The sequence below is a fragment of the Pleurodeles waltl genome, chromosome 1_2 (genome assembly GCF_031143425.1).
Source record: "Pleurodeles waltl isolate 20211129_DDA chromosome 1_2, aPleWal1.hap1.20221129, whole genome shotgun sequence".
NCBI lineage: Eukaryota > Metazoa > Chordata > Amphibia > Caudata > Salamandridae > Pleurodeles > Pleurodeles waltl.
In genome coordinates, this window is record NC_090437.1 from 768,828,880 (window position 1) to 768,849,755 (window position 20,876).

Genomic DNA, 20,876 nt, shown 5'->3' on the forward strand with positions numbered 1-20,876 from the left:
TTTCATGCCTCTTATTCAATAGGTTCCACATGCTTTTTTTCCTCTTCGTGTGTTTGTCCTTCACCTGGAGAATGCATACATTACTGTGTTCCACCACTGCCCACTTTTTCAGGTGCTAGTTGCCTTTTTAAGCTCTCTAGGAATGTTTTTAGGGTCGAGCCTGCATTGCATGCGCTTGCACATGCGTTTCCCTTGTGAGACACTTTAGGAGTTAGAAAAGGGCTCGGAGCCCTGTCCATGTCACGTCGGTGTCTTTCATTGGTTCGTGGGTTTGCCTGTTAAAATTTGCTTGCTTTCATTAGTGGAAGGCATGCATACCTCATGCCTTTTCCGGTGGTTAGCCCTTCTCGAGCGCAACAACCAAGTGCTGAAAACATGCGAGGCTTGCATTTTTCTGTCCGGTTTGTGGACTACTTTTTATCTTTTTTCACAGCACGATCTCACTTGGCAGAAGTCGAGCGCTTTCCATGACATCGACCCCGTTACAAAGTTAGTTGCACTTTTGCCGGTTACGTAGATAATTGCACTTTTGCGGATAGGTTTCACTACGAGTGAACTGTAGCAGCGCGATTGCGCTCTTTTTTTCCATTTAATGTGGCAAGAAAAGTCTGGTTGGGAGTTTACAACTGCTAATAGCTCTAACTCAGAGAAACGTGAGACCAGTTGCATTGCAAATGCTTGTTTCTCGTGCTGTCTTCCCCCATGCACTTCTCCAACCACTGTGTTCCTATCCCCCTGGTTGTCCATGTGCTTCCCTAACTCCTCCTGCCCACTGTCCATGTGCCTTCTCCAGTCCCTCCCATCTACTCTCAATTCTCCATGTGCCTCTCCTGCCTACTCTCCCACCCTCCATTGTCCATATGCTTGCCCCAGTCCCTATCATCCATCCTTTGTTGTCAGTGTAATTGCTATAGGTACTCCCACTCACCTTTTGTTGTCCATATGCATTTCATAGCCCCTCCCACCCATCTTCTTTTTTCCGTGTACACCCCACCAGCCACTCTTGCCTGTCCTGCGTGCTACCCATGTCCTTCTCTCCCACCCTCTCTCCATCCATCCGTGTTGCCTCATTCCACAAGCCACTCCCCAATTTGTTTCACGGGACGAGTTGGTAGAAGACATTTCACACACATTGAGTGTGGGTCAGAAGCAGTTGTCTTCCTCCCACAGGAGAAGGTACCTGTGAGGAAAACTCCCTTCAAATTTGAAGAAAAGTATGGGGAAAATGTCAAGTGAAGGTGGAAATATCTGAAATGTGAAGAATAAAATTGAAGGGAAAGCAGTTACTAGAGGTAAGAGTATCACATTTATTTTAGCTGTGTGCTACAATGTCGTCTGTGTAGTGAGTAAAGGAAGTTTTTTTTTTTAAAAGACAAAAGTAAAAAAGAAAAATGTCTAAAACCAGACCTCTCTTGATGTCTACGGAAACGTCACCAGATTTTGAAATTTGAGCTGCCTACCTCCACTGTTACTGCTAAATACTGATTTTTAAATTTCATGCTACCTAACTATCACATACTGAATATACACTACCACATACTGTGATGGTAGATGTATAAAGGTAGGTTTAAGTATCCTACCCTTCAGCTGAATGACATTTACATTTTGCTTGGCTAACGTGATGCAGCAAACGTGAAATACCTGCATGCAAACACGCTGCCCTGGCCAAAAGCAAATATTCAAAGTGTATAATTATAATTTAAATAAAGACATCTGTAATCTCTCTTCGAATATATATTTACTTTTAATATACATACAATTAATCATACATCAATAGGACAATGCATCAGGTGTGACAATAGCGAACATAAGTATTACTTACATCAGGAGGTGGCTCCTCATCATTTGTCCATGACGCATCAGATCCTTTCTGCCTATGGAGTACCAAAAAAGGCACTTTACTGACAGTACACAAGGTGTAAATTTCAAGCAAAACTACACTCAAGCAGTGGAGTACCAAAAAAAGCAGTTTACTGACAAAGATGTAAATTACAAGCTTTGACTTATGCAAGCAAAACTACACTCAAGCAGAACACACGTTCTGCTTCCCATAAAGTGGAATGATAATTCTGACTTACCATTTTATCCCATTTCAGGGGCTGAAAAGGCGATGTGACCTTTACAAACTGACTTTACCAACTATCCGCCCACCATCTTTGATTAGAAGCGAATAATTCACCCATGGGAAAGTCAATTAGTGTTTAGGGTTCATTGTCAGGAAGACTAGCACTTAAAAATAACAAAAAGGTACAATTGCTGGGCACAGGTCTTGTGTTGTAAAGCATCTCTGAGATAAGATCCTGCATAAGGGGAACTGGACTCTATGTGTTTCACTTTTATGTAAAAAAGGTAGATGAAGTGTCCACAGTTTGCAAGCTGACTGGTGGACATGCAGGTGTATCATGCTCAACTTGATTTTTTAATCTCTTCAACGCAAATGTATTACTCACATTTACTGAACGTAAGCAAGTAAAAGTAGTCATGTTTGGCCAGGAACGGCCTAATGTCCTCTGGCCTATGTCAATAATGCATAAATTATGAATTGCCCTGTTTTTCTTGATTGTAAACGGTAGAGCTTTTTCAGTGAAACTGAGGGTTTTTTGTGCAAGTTCAAATCTTCCTACTTTCCTCAGGATTAACTTCACTATAGGTTTTTTTTTCTCCATTTTTTAAAAATATACACTAAGTTCTTATTTCAATACGTTTGCAGCCAACCCCACACCATACACAGCCGAAAGGAAGGGGGTTGGGGCTGCTGCGTTTAGTCAGAGGGCCTGGCCTGTGACCAGGCCCTGTGCTCAACCCAGCGATGAACACAGTGGGGTGGGTTGTGAGCAGGGCAACATTTTTTATTTATTTTTTTAGCTCTGTGAGACTCACTGGACCATAGTGGGCATCACTGGTTCATGCAAATCTCCTGTGGGATCACAGCGGCACAAAGAACACACAAAAATCTGTCTTTTTGACCCCTGGGAACCATCCTGGAAGGGCTAGGGGGGCCAGGGTATTCTTACCATGCACCTTTCTATATTTTTTAAAGATATTTTCAAGACTTGAAGAACAAGTCCAAATGTTCTGTAATGGCAGCTGCAACATTTTTCTTCATGTAGCAGCTGCCAATCACATTGTGCAGTCCTGCGATTTCAGATTTCATGTTTTGTCCCACAGCAAAAGATATCTATACATTTTTAATCTTAATTTCTCTAGAATAGTTTAACAGAATTACATTAAATCACAAAAGGAACATTTACTAACTTTCTAGCTTCCTCCAATCTGTCATGTTTGGTGTAATTATATTAAGCCTTTTTTACTGTACAGTCTAATTTTTAATATGAATAAAAAAAAGAAAAAAAAAAAAAGAACCAGGCCGGCACAATGTTTCCATTTCGACTTGGCAAAAATTAGAAAAAGATAAAGTACCCTGCCATTCATAATACGGATATTGTACGTCACCTCAGAGTTTCATAACCTCATAAACGGACTTGTTTATCTGCATGGAATGCCTTGGTGACTAGCAATCGCCTTATAATGTATGGCTGGGGGTACTTGATCCCTTATATTATTATTATTATATCTATACTTGAAATCATGTATTTACCAAAAGCTGAGGTTAGGCAAGACCCTCAGGGAACTAAAAGCAAAGGCTGCGTTTATATGTAGTAAATCACTGCTACCAGAAAAATACTTTGAAATCAAGTTTTCTTGCAACAAGTAGATGCCACCATACATACAAGCGCATTTTACCCATACTAATGTAGAACTGTGATGAAAATTCTTAACTAAATGACAAAGTTATTTCTTTATTCACCCATAATTTTCAATGTGTTTTAGTAAAAAAAAAATCACAAGACAATATAAGAGGCAATGATTTCAGTAAACCACTGAGAATTGGATTTCTAGTAAGTTCAGAAAACATTATTTCTCTGACCATATCTTCTACTCGGCTATGCTGTCTAGCAAAGTTGGGAGTTCTGTACAAATGTCCATATGTCAGATGCTCCCAGAGGCAGGAGTCCAGGTTTGAACTTTAGCAATCAGCGTGAGAGCCAAGAAAGCAGCAAGGAAGCCATTAGAAGCGTTACTCAAAAGCTCTTGCAGAGACACACGCTGGTCGCCGAGTGCAAATACGATTCCAAGAAATACTGACTGAAAACCAAAGGTTTCAAGGAAATAAAAGGACCATTTGTTAAGAGGGCAAAATAGTAGATGAAGTCCTGTAACATCAATAAATACAGTTACAGAATCAGACAAACCAATCTAAAACAGTAATTGTACTAATTAGAACGCAAACGTTATATTATTTGTGAAAGACAGTAAGGCAATACATAAAACATCAATTTTTAGTTGAAATAATATTAGGCATAGATGTTCAAGTAAACAAATATCGTTAACTGGATGCATAAGCACAAAGTCTTAAAAGGGAAATGTGCACATTATTTACCAACTACCGAGTTGCTCTCTAAAAACATCCACACTATAAATAAAATAATAGCTCGATGAGATGGAAACAATCTCTTTGAATAAAGTAAAACAATTTTATGACAGCGTCATGCATGGTAATGTTTTTACACAGCGTGACAGCCAACAACCAGGCATGGGCACGTTTTATGCTTTCCCTGGAGATTATGGTGTGGCATTTATGCGAGAAATACTTCAGAGCAGTGGATCTAAACCTTTTGACTTATGTGGACCCCACTGAATCATTACTGGAATCTGGGGACCGCCACAGAATTATTAAAATCTGGGGATCACCCCACTTAGTCAGTAGAAGGAAAGGATCCTGGCTTAAGCAATTTTGAAGATTTGAACCAAAAATCAATACACAAAAGTACAGAAACAACCCTTCATCAAAAACATAAATAATGAAAATATGTTAATTTATAAACAAATGAATAAAAATACAAAACATTTCATTTAAATGGGTGTGTTGGGGCTTGTCTAAATTTAACTGAGGCCACCCATTGCCCATACCATATTCTGTTTGATGCTTCTGCACTGCTCCCACCTATTAGTCTGAGGGCACCAATTTTTAGTCTCCAATTTGAAATTACTTCACATTTATTTAACATATGAAACATTTAAAAATTGTCAATTTTACATTTTGCTACATGTATGTAGACTTTATTAACCTGTTAATGATATTTTTTTTTCCAAGCAGTTGTGGACTCCCTGGTTAGGCCTTGTGGACCCCCAGAGTTCCCCTAGTCACAGGTTAAGAACGGCTACATTAGAGAATATTTGTGGACGTACCATATATAACCTACTCACTTCTCCAATGAAGTGCCCACCACGTTCACAGAATGCTAAGCAGTGCACAGCAAGAATTAAATCAGTTCAAAAATTCAACAGGCATAGTGATCATTCCATACTACTATAATTAGTGATATTTATAAGCCATTGGAGACCCCCAAGAAGGTAAATGCTTCTAGAGTTGATCCCTTTCAAACCCCGTTATTAGGCTCCATTCCGAGCTTTTATTTTTGTATTAGTTGTAACACATTCATTTAATCTGGCTAAACAGTCAGCCTAGTCGCCGTCCTCTCTCGGTGTGTAATAGGGTCAAACCGTGCTACCCTCATCAGTGCCCTAAAATGTAATTTCTGGTGCATGAATTTTGCACCCTGAGTTCTCCAGAACACCATTGTCACCCCATACAAACACCCCTTATAGTAAGTATGGCCTCTTGGGTACCTATTTGCAGATTTTGAAGCTGTGTTGTTAGCTATCTGTATTAGTTTTATTTTGCATGCACTGAAATTAGATCTTCAATAAAGGGACGTGGAGAGATGACAAATTCTGTATTTTGTGTAGAAGTATGGCTGTCAATCCTAGCTCCCCAAGCACTGCTTGGAAATCCTTACATTTCCATGTAACGCTAAATAGTAACAATCACAGGTCCTAGCTCTCATTAAAAGGACTTGTACATTGTGAAACGTGCTGAAGATATTCCAAGAATGATACCATCTCCTAAATGAGAGATTAGATTGGAGATAGAAATGGACAAGCAAAGAATGCATTAGAGAATATATTAATGATTTATAATTGTGAGTTACTCATAATGTACTTCATTTTAATATATTATATTATCCGTAAATTGATGTTATGTAAGCATTCTTCATAAACATTTAATATTTGAATTATCACTCCAGTGATTGCCACAAACCACAATATTTTCTAATGAAAATAAATAGATGAATTAAGTCAGTACGTTGAAGAAAATCCCAAAAGTTTTAATAATACAGAGCTTCCTATAAAGTTTAGGAAAAAATCCTGGTAACCAACATCAAGTTGATCAAAGACGATTTTTGAGATAATGATAGATTTTTGGATATGTGCAAGTGAAAAAATAACAACATTTAGCATGATTCAGTGCCCGAAAGGCAGGAATAGTGGGGGCAGAGACTGGCGTGTGAAAGAAGTCACTTATCAATTGCCCTTGTGTGATTTGTGTGGGCTGCCCCTTTTAACCATGACTGCTCTGTAATGTGGTTCCAGACAGTAAGACGACAAAACTGCTTTTGTGATTAAGGCTGGTAGTGATATTATGGATAGTTTCCTCAGTAAAACATTTAGTTCCTGCCACTAACTCCATAAAAGGGCTGGTATTTCTGTACTGCTACACCAAAGTCCACAGGGCAACAGGAAAGGGTCTCACCAAGAGGGGCCATTTTCTTGACCTTTAGGCTCAAGTACATACATTTCAACTAGACTTGCCTACAGAAGACTACCTGTCCCCTCCAGATGTCTGGATCCACATCTATTGCAGATTCAATGACCGCCAGCAAAACTTATTCTCAATCTCAAAGAATGTCTGAGGTGTTCTGGAACTAGAGCTCCAAAGAAGATGAAATATCGCATTTGACAACCATACCTCCCATGTATAGCCAAGGAGAAAGTGACTATGATATAAAGACAGTCAATGAAGAAACTAATTTCCCAAAGCTATCAATGTTACTTCCTTCACTACAGAGAAGAGCAGCAAGTGAGGGTATTGTTTTCCTTGACTGCCTTTCAGCTGCATCTTAACAACGAAATGCTCCTTCGGATAGCCGATGGGGCAGGCTAGTGTATCATCTGTTGCTTTCTATTCCTTAAATAGCTGTGACAGCAATGCCTAGCCATGGCTGGGATTTACATAATCTTCAACCCCTCCTTAAAGACGTGGTGAATATCAATGATCGTTTTGACTGCCTCCTTCCAAACTGCAGAAATCAGACAAAATTCATCTGTTTCTTTGGTGGACACTGCAGCTCATATCACTTGGAATGCACTTTTTAGCAACAAATGAAAACTGGTGAGGTCATCCAGGGGCAAGTCCACTGCCATAGGTGTTGGTGGTCCAGAAAACAGATCAATGTATTCATCCCATTCACCACGAGCCCTGACAGGAGTGTCATCTGGGACTGATCCCTACTCTGCCTTTTCCCATATTGTCATTCTCTGTAGTGTCCACTTCTATCAAAGTTGGAAGATAATCAGGAGGAATTGGAAAGTTCTTGAGGTAGATGCAATGGGGGTGGAAGCTGTTGTGGAAGCAATAATGGTGCCAATTGGGGTATGGTATTTGGATACAGAAGTGGAGCAGCCAGTGAAGGACGGTTTGGATGTCAGTTATTGTAATCAGGCAACATTTATTGAAGGTTCCCAATCAGGTCTACAGAAACTTGCAACGCTGGCTGATCAAAGTATGTCATCATCCAAGTAAAGTTCATAGTGGCAGTAAAAATGAGAGTGATGAATGCTGGATATTATCATATATGTCCTAATAATATAGTTGATTAGAGTCTACCATGTGATCATCTTGCCAATTTGGATCGGGGACGTACTCCTTTTCTTCACTCTGTGAACAGCTAACAACTGTAAACTTACACAAAAGTTTACCTCTGTGTATCACACCCTTTGTGTCCTGATGTTATCCACATCCTGAATTTGTTTGGCTTCTTTGGCCGAACAGGGTGTAGCTTATCAATCAATAAATACCTTCAGATCTGCCATTTCAGCTGGCTATGCACCGATTGGCGCGAACCCAGTGGGGAAACACCCCATAGTGCAGAAAGTGAGGAGAGGTATTCACCTATCCCTTCCACCAGAACCCAGGTATTCAGATTTATGGGATGTCAACAAGGTTCTAAACTTGTTCTGCGATGACAGGCTAACAGATACCTGTCTAGAAAGGAATTGCCAGCCAAACTGGGTACACTGCTATGTCTAGTGTCTTGCAGAAGGGTCTCAGATGTATACGCTGGATATTACTGGTAGAGTATTTACTCAGGAAGGGGTTATGTTTCACATTCATGTAAGAAGAACAAAATGTAATTCTCGTATGGTTTCTTACCCTTCCTTTCTAGAGTCCCCGAAATGATGTGTGGTACGTTGTATCAAAGCCTATGAAGTCATGACGGACGAGATCTGCCCACATGGGGAGCTCTCAGAAAACACTTTCGGGCTGTGTAATCCCCCCCACTATCGCCAGATGGGTTCACTGGGAGATGCAGGAGGCCGGTATTGATAGCAGGACTTTTGGCGCTCACTCGGTCAAAGGAGCGATGCCTTGGAGCTTGTCTGGGGAGCATCCTCAGTGCTGCAGATTGGTCCTCAGACTTCATGTTCAAAAGGTTCTATTTGAAGCCAATCTCCAAAATGGTGTTGATAGTGGTGGGGAAGCTTTAAACTAGCACAATCCTTGTCTCTGGTCCCGACATAGAATGAAACATTTCCTAGCTATTGTAACGGAAAGTTTCAATTCTATTAAGGAGACTGAGGTGAGGATTGATTACTTTTGAGATGCATTAGTTCGGTAAGATGGCTTGTGTTGATACTTTATATAATAGGGAGGATTGTGGTGCGTGTCGAGCCATTGTTTGTGTTGTTTATGATAGGATCTGACGATTCAAAACAGGAAAGAAGACGGGTGATGGTCGATTTCGGTCACAGCAAGCAAGAGGGGGAGACAACAGCGAGGAAGGACTTTGTTATTAGAACCAATAATGAAAGTTCTTGAATATGTTACTTTTTTCCAAAGGGCTGATGAGAATGAAGTTTTATGTTAACGTTGCTTGGCTGCTGTGGAATAAAATGAGGAAAGAACAGCGTGATCCTTGCCTCGGGGTCCTTAACAGAACTGCAACTTTCAGTTACGACAGCTAGGAATTTTTCCATTCCATACCGCTGCCAAAACTGACTAAAGGATGAAAGGGACACACTGATCAGTCTCTGAATACTGATAACTATATAAAACTCAAAATGTCTTGGCTCCTACAAGTCTAAACTTAATCTTTATAAAGTGTTTTTCGCATTCATATTTACACACTTGCGCTGGCTTTTGCGCCACAAAGTCAAGGTGCACAAACAATGGTAAAAGCCACCAGGGCCACCATGTTATGACTTGTCGGTAACTACCTTCGCAGTCTAGCTCTTGCTAACACCACTATTACCCTAATCGCATTTTACCCCAAAATTAGTACTGATACAGCAAACTCCCAGCACACGGACACACTTTCTGTAGTATTAAATTGTATCTCTTGGCATAAATACTTGTTAATCAAAATCTGGGCATTTTACCGAAGTGGATTACATTTTGTTTTCACATCTATGGGGAATTTAAGCAGCCAAAAATGCTGAGAGTCGAACCACCATATTTCCAGTATTTGAAGGGAAAAAAATAGTCAGTACCTTGTAAATTACAGGTAGAGTGACAAAATACACTTACTGCTTTAGTTTCTCAGTTTCTAAATAATTGGTGAATTCCTGAGAGTTAGGGACAAAATACATTATATCTTCCACTTTTATTCCATGCGCTGCAATGTGCTCTTCGGAATTAAATCGCAACAAGTAAGAGGGGCGTGGAATCGGTCCAAATATGTCGAATATCTGGAAAAAAAAATTAGTTCGGAGTTTAATGTGTAAAGGTCACAGGGAAACAGCTGTTAGACAATTTCACAAAACGGTAGAACCTAAGATAATATCGAGAAAAGTATTAAGCGCGAACATAAGCCATATAATTTAATGAACAAACAACTGCAGCCAGCCATCTGGCACTGTTTTAAGAGATAAAGTGTCCGAAAACGAACACTGCCGTTAATATAACCATTGACACTGGGCGGACTGCAAGGCCAAGTTTACACTATGCTATTAGTTCTTAGATAAAGGCTAGCCTTTGTTTTAAGGAACCGTCATTGATGTCCAACTCTGGACGTACACGCAAACGTGCAACTAGAAAGCACAACCGATATTCTCAGCAGTATATGTATGAACACAAAAATACATTTTGGAAAAAGTCATATAGCATGTGGATTTCCACCCACAAAAGAGAAACAGTAAACTGAACTCACGTGGTTTTAACCATGCCAATCAATCTCTCCTTTCAGAAAGACGTTCTTGCAAAGACAATTTCCTAATTTTAATGATTAAGTACAGGAAGCAATCTAAGCAGGTAAGTAAATAACCTTATGCTTTCTTTTCTTTAGGGGACATTTTTTATTGAGAGAGAAAATTATGAAGTGTTAAAACAACCTTCTCCTGCAACAGCACTGCAACTCCTCCCTCTCAAGGGGCCCCTAAACTGCTTTTAAACCTATAATGGAAATGACCTGGGGCGTTGCCCTCCCGCTAGCTGGCCGGTGGCCAATTGGGGGTGTGGGAGGAGAGTGGGCGTGCACAACACTTTCCCCCCAGTGCACATCTACGTTTGGTTGGCCGTCTTGGGCTGGCAAAACACACATACGCACAGTGCTCTCTCCAACCCGGCACTCTATTGCTGGGTGGAGAGAGCAGGCAGAGACTTCTACTCTGCCTCAGATAGCCAAGCCAGGGCGCTCCAAACAATTGTAACGCTGCTCTGAGCAGTGTCAGGATTGGCCGCAGGGCAGGCTGCAAGCCTGTGCCTGCAGTGCAGCCGAGAGAGGCAGTGCGGTGGTGCAGTCAAGTTAAGTTAAGTTTTGTTTTAACATATATTTTTTTAATTTTTATTTTGTTCACCCCACCACTTTGCACCGTCACCATCCACGACTGGAAATGACACACATTAGGAAAAACTTCATTGGAATCTGTTCATATGAGGCTGTTGAACTCATCAAATCCAACTAGTGAGTCCACGAGAACTGAAGGTATCTTACTGATTCATCATGAACACCTGAGCTGTACAATACATAGGAGAGTCAGTCCCTGTTTGCGCTTTGACACACTTAACTAGGTGTGCTGTGCAGAAACATGGACAGTGCTTCCTATCGTTTAACCATAGGGGCAGCGCTTTAGTTAAAGAAGGACCAACCTATTAATCAGTCTTTCACAATGCAGATGGCATGGAGTTTGGTTTGAAAGGGGGACAGTGAACGCTTTGCTGGGTAAATCAAAGGAATTGAATATATACACTCACACCAGTGAATTTATTTAGAACTATAATATTTTGGCGCAACTTAAAAATCATTCTAAAGTGTACAAACCTTTCCAGCTGAAGACCTGTTTTCTTTGAAAATTACACTGCCTTCACTTAACACGGGCTGGTTGAACCGAGATTCAAAGATTACTAAAAGAATAAAAACACTTAAGTCAGAAAAAAAATGTGCATTTGATAAGCTACATGTCGGCCTTGGTTAAGAGTTGTGCAAAAAATGTTTGTTGAGACTAAGTATTGGCAAATATTTCATTGTCATTTGAAACACACCAACATGCCATATAATATTGAACATAACACAACAATGAATTATTTAAATGTCAGTATACCGCGACCAGAAGGCTTACGCTGATCATAAACCATAATGTCTGAAAGCAGACATTTTCTTTCTGTTTTTATTAGCAACTTTTAGGTATTTCTCAAATACAACGATACTCAAATAGTCGTAGCACCATCCAGAAATCACCACAAACCTCCACAGCCAAAACAATGGAAAACAATAAGGCGATCTCCGTCCCATGTGCCACAATGATCGCCTATTTCCTGGATTATCGTTGGTTGGATCACACTAACTCAAAGCACTTCAGCAGCATGATTCCTTGGTCAGATAAATCATCACGTTTATTTTTTGTAGGCAACTGCATCACCTGCCCCAGAGTGACAGCTCAAACCAGCTCAAGTATCCTTGGAGAGTTATATGGCAGCAGGACCTCTTTGGAGTTGTGCAAATCCTCGCCACACGTAGTAGCGAATGACAGACACATACAGACAAACCTGCAAAACATGAATATTTATTGTGGGACTATACGCATGGTGACGCATCATATTTTCAGCGGCCTTGCTGTATGTCGCAGCTCAAGTAGGAGTCAGCACTAATTGCATCTGTTCGAAATGCCCAAAGGTCCAGGAGCCCAGCAGTCCCTTCCCCTATTAAGAGAAACACCGAGAACTAGGACTAGAATCAGTTAAGGAGGAGTCAAGTATCCTATGTGGGTGCATGTAAATGTATTCTGCTGTTTGTGAGAGTTTGTGAGCACATGTAAGTGAGCATGTGCCTGCAAAAGAATCTTGGGAGTGAGGATACAAGAGCGGTTATCAAGAGCATAGTTGCAAAAGGTGGGGCCCTTTGACATATTTTGGTACTTCTATAAATAGAAGAGGAGGCCCTCCTTCGCATGCATTAGGCATTCTAGGCATTATGCTGGACTTGGCATAAGGTCGCCTTCTTGGGCAAATTATGTTGGCTATTCATTGTGAAGACAGAGCTTTTGGGGGATGGAGACTTGGAAATATGCGTATTACATAAATTTAAACGTTTATGCGTTAGAAGCCTATAATTAAGAAAATTTAAAACTTCCTGTTATCTAATAGAAAAACATACAAGTCGAAAGTTTAGATGTCTGGCTTGTTATATGAAAACAGTTTGATAGCAGGAGCCAGTAACGGGGGTGGGAGGCAAACTTTGATATACATTGGAAAGTACGTGACTGTGTAGGATCAAAAATACTATTAAAGACAACAACGAGATAAGGCATCAGTTGCACATAGGAAAGGATAGGAGACAAACAGCTAACCACGGGCAAGGACGGGTGGTATCAGAAATAATAAGGAACCAGGTAAAATGGCATATAACATAATTCAGAAAACTGATTAAGTTAATAGTTTTTAGGCACAGTATGACAACCGCTCCCCCAAACTAACTGTGAGAAGATGCGGAATGTCGCAATCTCAGATAAGTTGTATCTTTCATGGGTAGCTGCCTTCTATATTTTTTGTTACTGATTATTAGGTTGTCGTTCCAAAAAAAAAAAAAAAAAAAAAAAAAGGTTAGCACATCTGCAAATGTAATTACCCTAAGGCCATCGGTATCAATGGCCAAAACAAGGTCTATTACGCATATTTTGGATGGTTAGCAGCAGCGAAGAATCTATGAAAGTAATCTTGTGACAGATATTATACTGGATGATGAAGATACAGATATTCTATATGTCAAAAACTGCTGAATCATCTTTCATTCAAAGAACATATGGAATTGATCAACAGTATACAGGGAGTGCAGAATTATTAGGCAAGTAGTATTTTTGAGGATTAATTTTATTATTGAACAACAACCATGTTCTCAATGAACCCAAAAAACTCATTAATATCAAAGCTGAATATTTTTGGAAGTAGTTTGTAGTTTGTTTTTAGTTTTAGCTATGTTAGGGGGATATCTGTGTGTGCAGGTGACTATTACTGTGCATAATTATTAGGCAACTTAACAAAAAAAAATATATACCCATTTCAATTATTTATTATTACCAGTGAAACCAATATAACATCTCAACATTCACAAATATACATTTCTGACATTCAAAAACAAAACAAAAACAAATCAGTGACCAATATAGCCACCTTTCTTTGCAAGGACACTCAAAAGCCTGCCATCCATGGATTCTGTCAGTGTTTTGATCTGTTCACCATCAACATTGCGTGCAGCAGCAACCACAGCCTCCCAGACACTGTTCAGAGAGGTGTACTGTTTTCCCTCCTTGTAAATCTCACATTTGATGATGGACCACAGGTTCTCAATGGGGTTCAGATCAGGTGAACAAGGAGGCCATGTCATTAGATTTCCTTCTTTTATACCCTTTCTTGCCAGCCACGCTGTGGAGTACTTGGACGCGTGTGATGGAGCATTGTCCTGCATGAAAATCATGTTTTTCTTGAAGGATGCAGACTTCTTCCTGTACCACTGCTTGAAGAAGGTGTCTTCCAGGAACTGGCAGTAGGACTGGGAGTTGAGCTTGACTCCATCCTCAACCCGAAAAGGCCCCACAAGCTCATCTTTGATGATACCAGCCCAAACCAGTACTCCACCTCCACCTTGCTGGCGTCTGAGTCGGACTGGAGCTCTCTGCCCTTTACCAATCCAGCCACGGGCCCATCCATCTGGCCCATCAAGACTCACTCTCATTTCATCAGTCCATAAAACCTTAGAAAAATCAGTCCTGAGATATTTCTTGGCCCAGTCTTGACGTTTCAGCTTGTGTGTCTTGTTCAGTGGTGGTCGTCTTTCAACCTTTCTTACCTTGGCCATGTCTCTGAGTATTGCACACCTTGTGCTTTTGGGCACTCCAGTGATGTTGCAGCTCTGAAATATGGCCAAACTGGTGGCAAGTGGCATCGTGGCAGCTGCACGCTTGACTTTTCTCAGTTCATGGGCAGTTATTTTGCGCCTTGGTTTTTCCACACGCTTCTTGCGACCCTGTTGACTATTTTGAATGAAACGCTTGATTGTTCGATGATCACGCTTCAGAAGCTTTGCAATTTTAAGAGTGCTGCATCCCTCTGCAAGATATCTCACTATTTTTGACTTTTCGGAGCCTGTCAAGTCCTTCTTTTGACCCATTTTGCCAAAGGAAAGGAAGTTGCCTAATAATTATGCACACCTGATATAGGGTGTTGATGTCATTAGACCACACCCCTTCTCATTACAGAGATGCACATCACCTAATATGCTTAATTGGTAGTAGGCTTTCGAGCCTATACAGCTTGGAGTAAGACAACATGAATAAAGAGGATGATGTGGTCAAAATACTCATTTGCCTAATAATTCTGCACTCCCTGTATTTGGTGATGGAAGTATGAAGGGGAGTGCAGAAGATCTGAAAACGCTCTTTAATGGAGTCTAACGTGCTGTATGTAAAAAAGTAAATCTTGACGGGGTAACTGCTGGTTTCATTTTAAATTAAGTGTAGGAACAGGAGGGTGACTGGTCGTCTTTGGGAACAACAGAATTATTCCCCCAAAACCTGTGGTGCAGTCATCAATATATATTTTGTACATAAGAGGTTTGTCAGAATTTATAATAGTTACCCAACCCAGAGGTATTATGACCTCACTGTGAGATTCTGAACATTTAAATTAAAGAGCTTCTTAGTTAGGGCCTCTAAGTCAACACTGAGTTGTTATACACCATGAGCTGACTGACATGCAGAACCCCCCGAGAACACCATTTCACGGTTATGGATAGAGTAGGTGGGTGCTATTGGGACTTCTTGGTATGGCTAAGGAGTTCCACATAAAGCAGATCTTTTACGGGGAATAGGTGTAGTCCTAGCGAAAGGAAAGCAGTCCGCATGCCACCACAGCATTCTGGAGAGAATCACGTAAACACAGATTCACGCATCTCCTTAATTCAAATAATGCTAAACGAACCACTGGGCAGCTCTATATTATTATACACATACATAGGGCAGTTATTTTAAGTTCAAAGCCCAATCAATGTTTATTTAATCCCTACATTTTTAAAGTTCTAGCCAATGAGACAGGGGCAACTTTTGACTCATCAGAGGGAAGTATGGAACAAGTGGTAAAGCCTTCCCTTTTACTGTTTATCCAAGGGTAGGGCCTGGTGAGTACGCATGTGTAGAGTGGGGTGCTCTCTAGGGAACAGGAGCCTTCAACGTGTTTTCAAAAGAAGAAGAATCAGAGGAGCACCTCAAGAAGAAAGGAAAATTTACAATAACACCAGATGAAGAGGTTGCCACAGACATTTGCCATTTCATGTATGTTGTGAAATAAAAGAAAATAAAGAGGAGCAAACTAATGTGGGTCAACCCTTCACCAGGCCTTATAAACTTCTAACAGCGATAAGTGGGAAAGGAGGAGGGCCATGGAAAACTAATACTGAAATGCATGTGCTTACCTGTAACTTCAATTCCCCAGAGTTCGTAATTCACTTTTAGCCATTCAGGAAGAAGCCACTGTAGGCGGCTGGCCTGGTGTGTGGTGGGTACTTAAGGTACTTATACCTTATACCAGGTCTAGGTACCCTTTATTAGTGTAGTCAGTGTCTAGAAGCCAGGCTCTCTAGAGGTAGCTGCGGATGAGCAGCCAAGGCTTATCAAGGAGACATGCAAAGCTCATGCAATACCACTGCAGTCACATTTAGTACTTACACACATGAAAGAAAACACTCAGCGATACAAAAATCAAGGTACTTTATTTTGGTGACAAATACAAAAAAAGACCATAGAGTCTATACTCCCTTAGGAGGTAAGTAATATACAAATTACATACACTACGCAGAAATAGGCATAAAAACTGTCAGAAAACGGTGCAATATAGTGAAGATCACAATACGGAATAATGGCCCTGGGGGAGTACAAACTATATTCTAAAAAAGTGGAATGCGAGAGGTGGCCCCCCCACCGATGTAAGTGGAGTGTGTAGAGAGGAGCTGGGAGTACTAAGAAAGCCCAAAGGTAAGTACCATAACACCCCCCCTAACGACCAGCAAAGTAGGAAGAAATCACTGTAAATTCCCCAGAACACACACTTAGAAGAGAATAATAATGATGCAAAGCCCAGAACTGACTGCAAGACACCAATAGTGGACTCCTGGTCAAGAGGACCTGTGGAAAAAGGGGACCAAGTCCAGCAACCACAGCAGAGTCTAGGAAGGGCAGGAGCAACTACCCACCAGACTGAAGGTGCAAGAGATGAGTTGACGGTTATGAAGGAAAGTTAGAACTGCACCCAAGAAAATGGAGTTGAGTTCCTGGAGGATGAGGGTGATGTCCCACGTTGGAAGGGGGACTGCAGTCAGGTTTATGTCTTCGGATTTCACCAGCAAGCCTTGGCACATGCAAAACTCATGGTTGGCAACAAATGGTGCTGCTGGAGACCAGAAGGACCAGGTGGACTCTACCTAGGAGGCGGAGTCAGAGGGGGTCCTCAGTGACAGAGAGAGCACACAGAAGAACAGGCAGCACCACAGGAGTCTCATAGGACTGGGAACATGAAAGTCGAAGAAGGAGCCCACGTAGCACTACGAAAAGGAGTACCACAACACCGGAAAACCACTCAGGGAGCTTTGCGTCGCAGGATTGAGTGCTGTGGGATGGAGCTTCAAGATGCCTGAATGCCCCTGGGAAAAGATGCAAACAAACTTTGGTAGCTGCAAATGATGCTGCACAAAGGGGTACTATCCTGCGTGGGAAGACAACGGCTTACCTCCACCGAAGTTGGATAGCTGGAAGAGAGGACCATTGGGACCACTTCAGTCCACCACCCGTGTTGCAGGATCTACGCAGCTCAGCAGAAGAGAAGATCCACGCAGCCAGTCGTCATTGCAGTTGGTGCCTGCAGATGCAGGGGAGTGACTCCTTCATTCAAAAGGAGATTCCTCCTTCTTTCTTGTGCAGGCTGAAGATGGGCTGTCCTCAGAGGATGCACGATAGGGAAATGTTGCAGCTGCTAGAGGGAGCCATGGATACAATGTTGCAGGAAGCATGTTGCAGCTTGTCGGCTCCTGGGGCGTCCAGATGCCATTTCTCCATTCCTCTGTATTGCAGAGGTAGTACCAATGTCCTACCAAAGTGAGCAGGCGTGGATCTATTCCTACGCTTAGTAACCCTTTCTACTTACCCTCTGGGTGTAAAGGGGGCCCTACCAGTATGGCTTCTCTTCCCACTTCCAGCTATGCTAGTCGATCTGCTAGGAACATTAAGACCCTTTGAGGTACCCTCCCCCAAATTTAGAATGTCATGTTCTGCCTCAGAGGAGTTAGGGTTTACTTATTCTTCCTCCTCCTCCATGCCACCAGCTTGGTCTGGTCATCCTGGAGGAGGAGGCCCAAGAGCAGACTCTTATTAGGGTTCCTCCCCATGCCTAATTTTCTCTCTGCACACAACCCCTTCAACTCCTTGAAGGTCAGGTTATTATAGGGAGAACCCATGACCTCAGAGGTATGTCCAGTTTCAGACATGGTGTTAGTATAGTGAAGGGTGTACCTAACCTACCTAACTCCTAGTCTCTCTGAAAGACGTTTAGAGCAAGGGCTATGCCTAGACCCTAGCTTAGCTAAACTTAAGAGACGAGCTTTCTACACTAGGTACTATGTATACCTCTATGTAAGGAGTGGTCTTTCCTGTGGAAAGCACCAGGTGACACAGTGATAAGGCAAGTGCTTATCCCACCACTGCACACCAATGCAGGAGGCTGGCCTGGTGTGTGGTGGGTACCTAAGGTACTTACACCTTAAACCAGGTCCAGGTATCCCTTATTAGTATAGTGTTGTCATTGTCCCGAAGCCAGGCTCTCCGGAAATAGCTGTGGATGAGTAACCAAGGCTTTTCTGGGAGACATGCGAAGATCATGCTATACCACTGTAGTAACACACAGTACATTCACACATGAAAGAAAACACTCAACGTTACAAAGATCAAGGTTCTTTATTTAGGGGACACAAATACCAAAAATACCATAGAGGTTATACTCCCTTAGGAGGTAAGTAATGCACAAGTTATATACACTAGTATGCAAAATTAGGCATAAAACAGTGCACTATAGTGAAAATCACAATAGGGAATAATGGCCCTAGGGGGTGCACAAGCCATAGACTAAAAAAGTGGAATGCAAGGGTCAGCTCCCCAATTAGGTAAGTGGAGTGTGTAGAGAGGAGCTGGGAGTACTAGGAAGGCATAAAGGTGAGTTCCACAATACAAGGCTAAGACCCCCCTCTATTACACCACCAGAAGCATGGCTACAACAGCAGTAGTCAATGCTTGAATGGCTTTGCAGAACATTGCTGTGGAGCCACGTGGAAAAGCAGGCATACCTTCACCAAGCACTGCAGACCAGATATAAATGCACCAGCTGACTGCAGTGTGATAAGCAGTTCTACGCAACTTGTTTAAATAAGGTGAGCCTGCTTCATGTTGTGTTAAATTATTATGTCCTGTCTGTTATTCTAATTCAGGGATGTGAATATATATAAGATACAAAACTGAAGATACAAAGCTGGAGAATAAATTAAGTACATTTGATATATCACATACCACTCTTCCCCATCCTCAGAAAGTTTACGTCTATCCAAAGTACCCTTTACTGAGCTATGGCGACCTCTAAGGGAACCAAGAGAGCTCAGCCCCTCCAGCTCATTGACTGGAGTTCGGGTTGTTTCAAATGAGGTGGATTTGCTACTAAGCAAACACTGTGGTTGAGAGCTATGGCCATTCTATCATGCATTACTGCTATTTAAAGTTACAGGTGATTCACAGCCAGACAACAGAAGTATATAAAAGAGTCAGTACTGAAGAACCACAGCTCCTGGTCGTGGGAGATCACACAGCTATGTTATGAAATTAGCTGCAAGTTGATTTCACTTTTATCTTAATTTACTCACACATCATTAACACATTCAGTTATTTGCTATGTGGACAAGAGTACTATGTAGATGACTCCCCTTAGAGACCGACTTTAAATTATTACAGATTCATGCTGACTGATCCTTCTTAACAAGCGATGGCATTGAGAAGATGAACCTTAGGATCTCAAAGAGGAAAACATTTTCAACAAAAAACAATACAATCTTTAACACTTACCCAACTGATCAACAATGCTAGTAACTACTCCAAAAGGCCTCATTTCAACATTGGCAGGTAAAGTGATGTCGATATCATCAACTGCAGGCAGCTCCTAACAAAATAAAAACATTTACATTAAAAATAAAAAATAAAAAAATAAAAATAATGATCCTAGTGCAGGGTACTCTTTGCACACCATTGTCAACAGCAGTGAATATCGAGAGTGACATTTCTCAACGTCCTTTTACCTGGAGGAATTACCCTAAGGAAACCAAGCTGTACAAAGTTTGCTCAAAACCGAGATACAAATTAGAAATGTATACAACACCAGCCCAAATGCTTTAATTCTAGAACATTTTTCTTTATATTTTTACACTTATGTATCAGGATGGGCTACCTAAAAGAGCAGCCCCTGAACAAGACCCTACTTACATAGAATTTGCTAAAGTTGTCAGAATACAATGAGGTCTTCAGCTATGGGTGCATACTATGCTTTGGTAAGGTTTTTTGTAATGTTGTTAAATCATATACATTGTAATAATGATGTTTATTGAAATTACACAGCTCCACAAATTTTATGAAGTTTGGTTTACCTCCATGAACTCCTCATGGATATTGTAAACACCCTCTGTATATCCTTAACATCAAGGTACCTTACTCGCAAAGGTATAAATACAGTGTCAGAGCATGTCTCTGAAACAGAGCATCATTGCAGGCTTATTCCAGCTGGCCATGGTATTCAGAAACTTACAACAGGCAGGTAATGACTGCCAGATTCATCTACCTGTTTTCTCCCATTCAGTCTACTATAACCCTGAATGCCTCTACTCTGTTTCCAGTCTTATCTTTGCATTCCCACTTTGACATCCGTACAAAACAAACAGTATTTGCTTTTATATCCATCCGCAGAACCACTGGCTTTGGCATTGCTTGTTTTGCCTAAACATTTAGTAGCAACAAGCAGGTCACATTGTAATAGTGAAGAAAGATGTCACAAATATCAAAAGATGGACATCAAGGGGCACACGTGGGCGCCATTTTGAAATGTTATACTTTGTTCTAAAACACATTCAAAGAGGACCGCCTTTGCACACATGCAAGGGTGGCCATCTTGAAATGGTTTCTGTCAT

At 41.3% G+C, this 20,876-nt stretch overlaps 1 protein-coding gene across 2 annotated transcripts in view; it reads right to left on the bottom strand.

Moving 5' to 3' along the window:
- The window catches only part of NAF1 (nuclear assembly factor 1 ribonucleoprotein), a 102,658-nt gene that overhangs the window by 39,716 nt on the left and 42,066 nt on the right, over positions 1-20,876 (bottom strand). For both annotated transcript variants that reach the window (XM_069243771.1, XM_069243779.1), the window contains exons 4-7: positions 19,765-19,858; positions 11,442-11,524; positions 9,710-9,870; positions 1,823-1,874 (exon numbers count right to left, since the gene is read on the bottom strand). In XM_069243771.1, the coding sequence (XP_069099872.1) occupies positions 1,823-1,874; positions 9,710-9,870; positions 11,442-11,524; positions 19,765-19,858 (390 nt within the window). The remainder of the gene's footprint in view (positions 1-1,822; positions 1,875-9,709; positions 9,871-11,441; positions 11,525-19,764; positions 19,859-20,876) is intronic.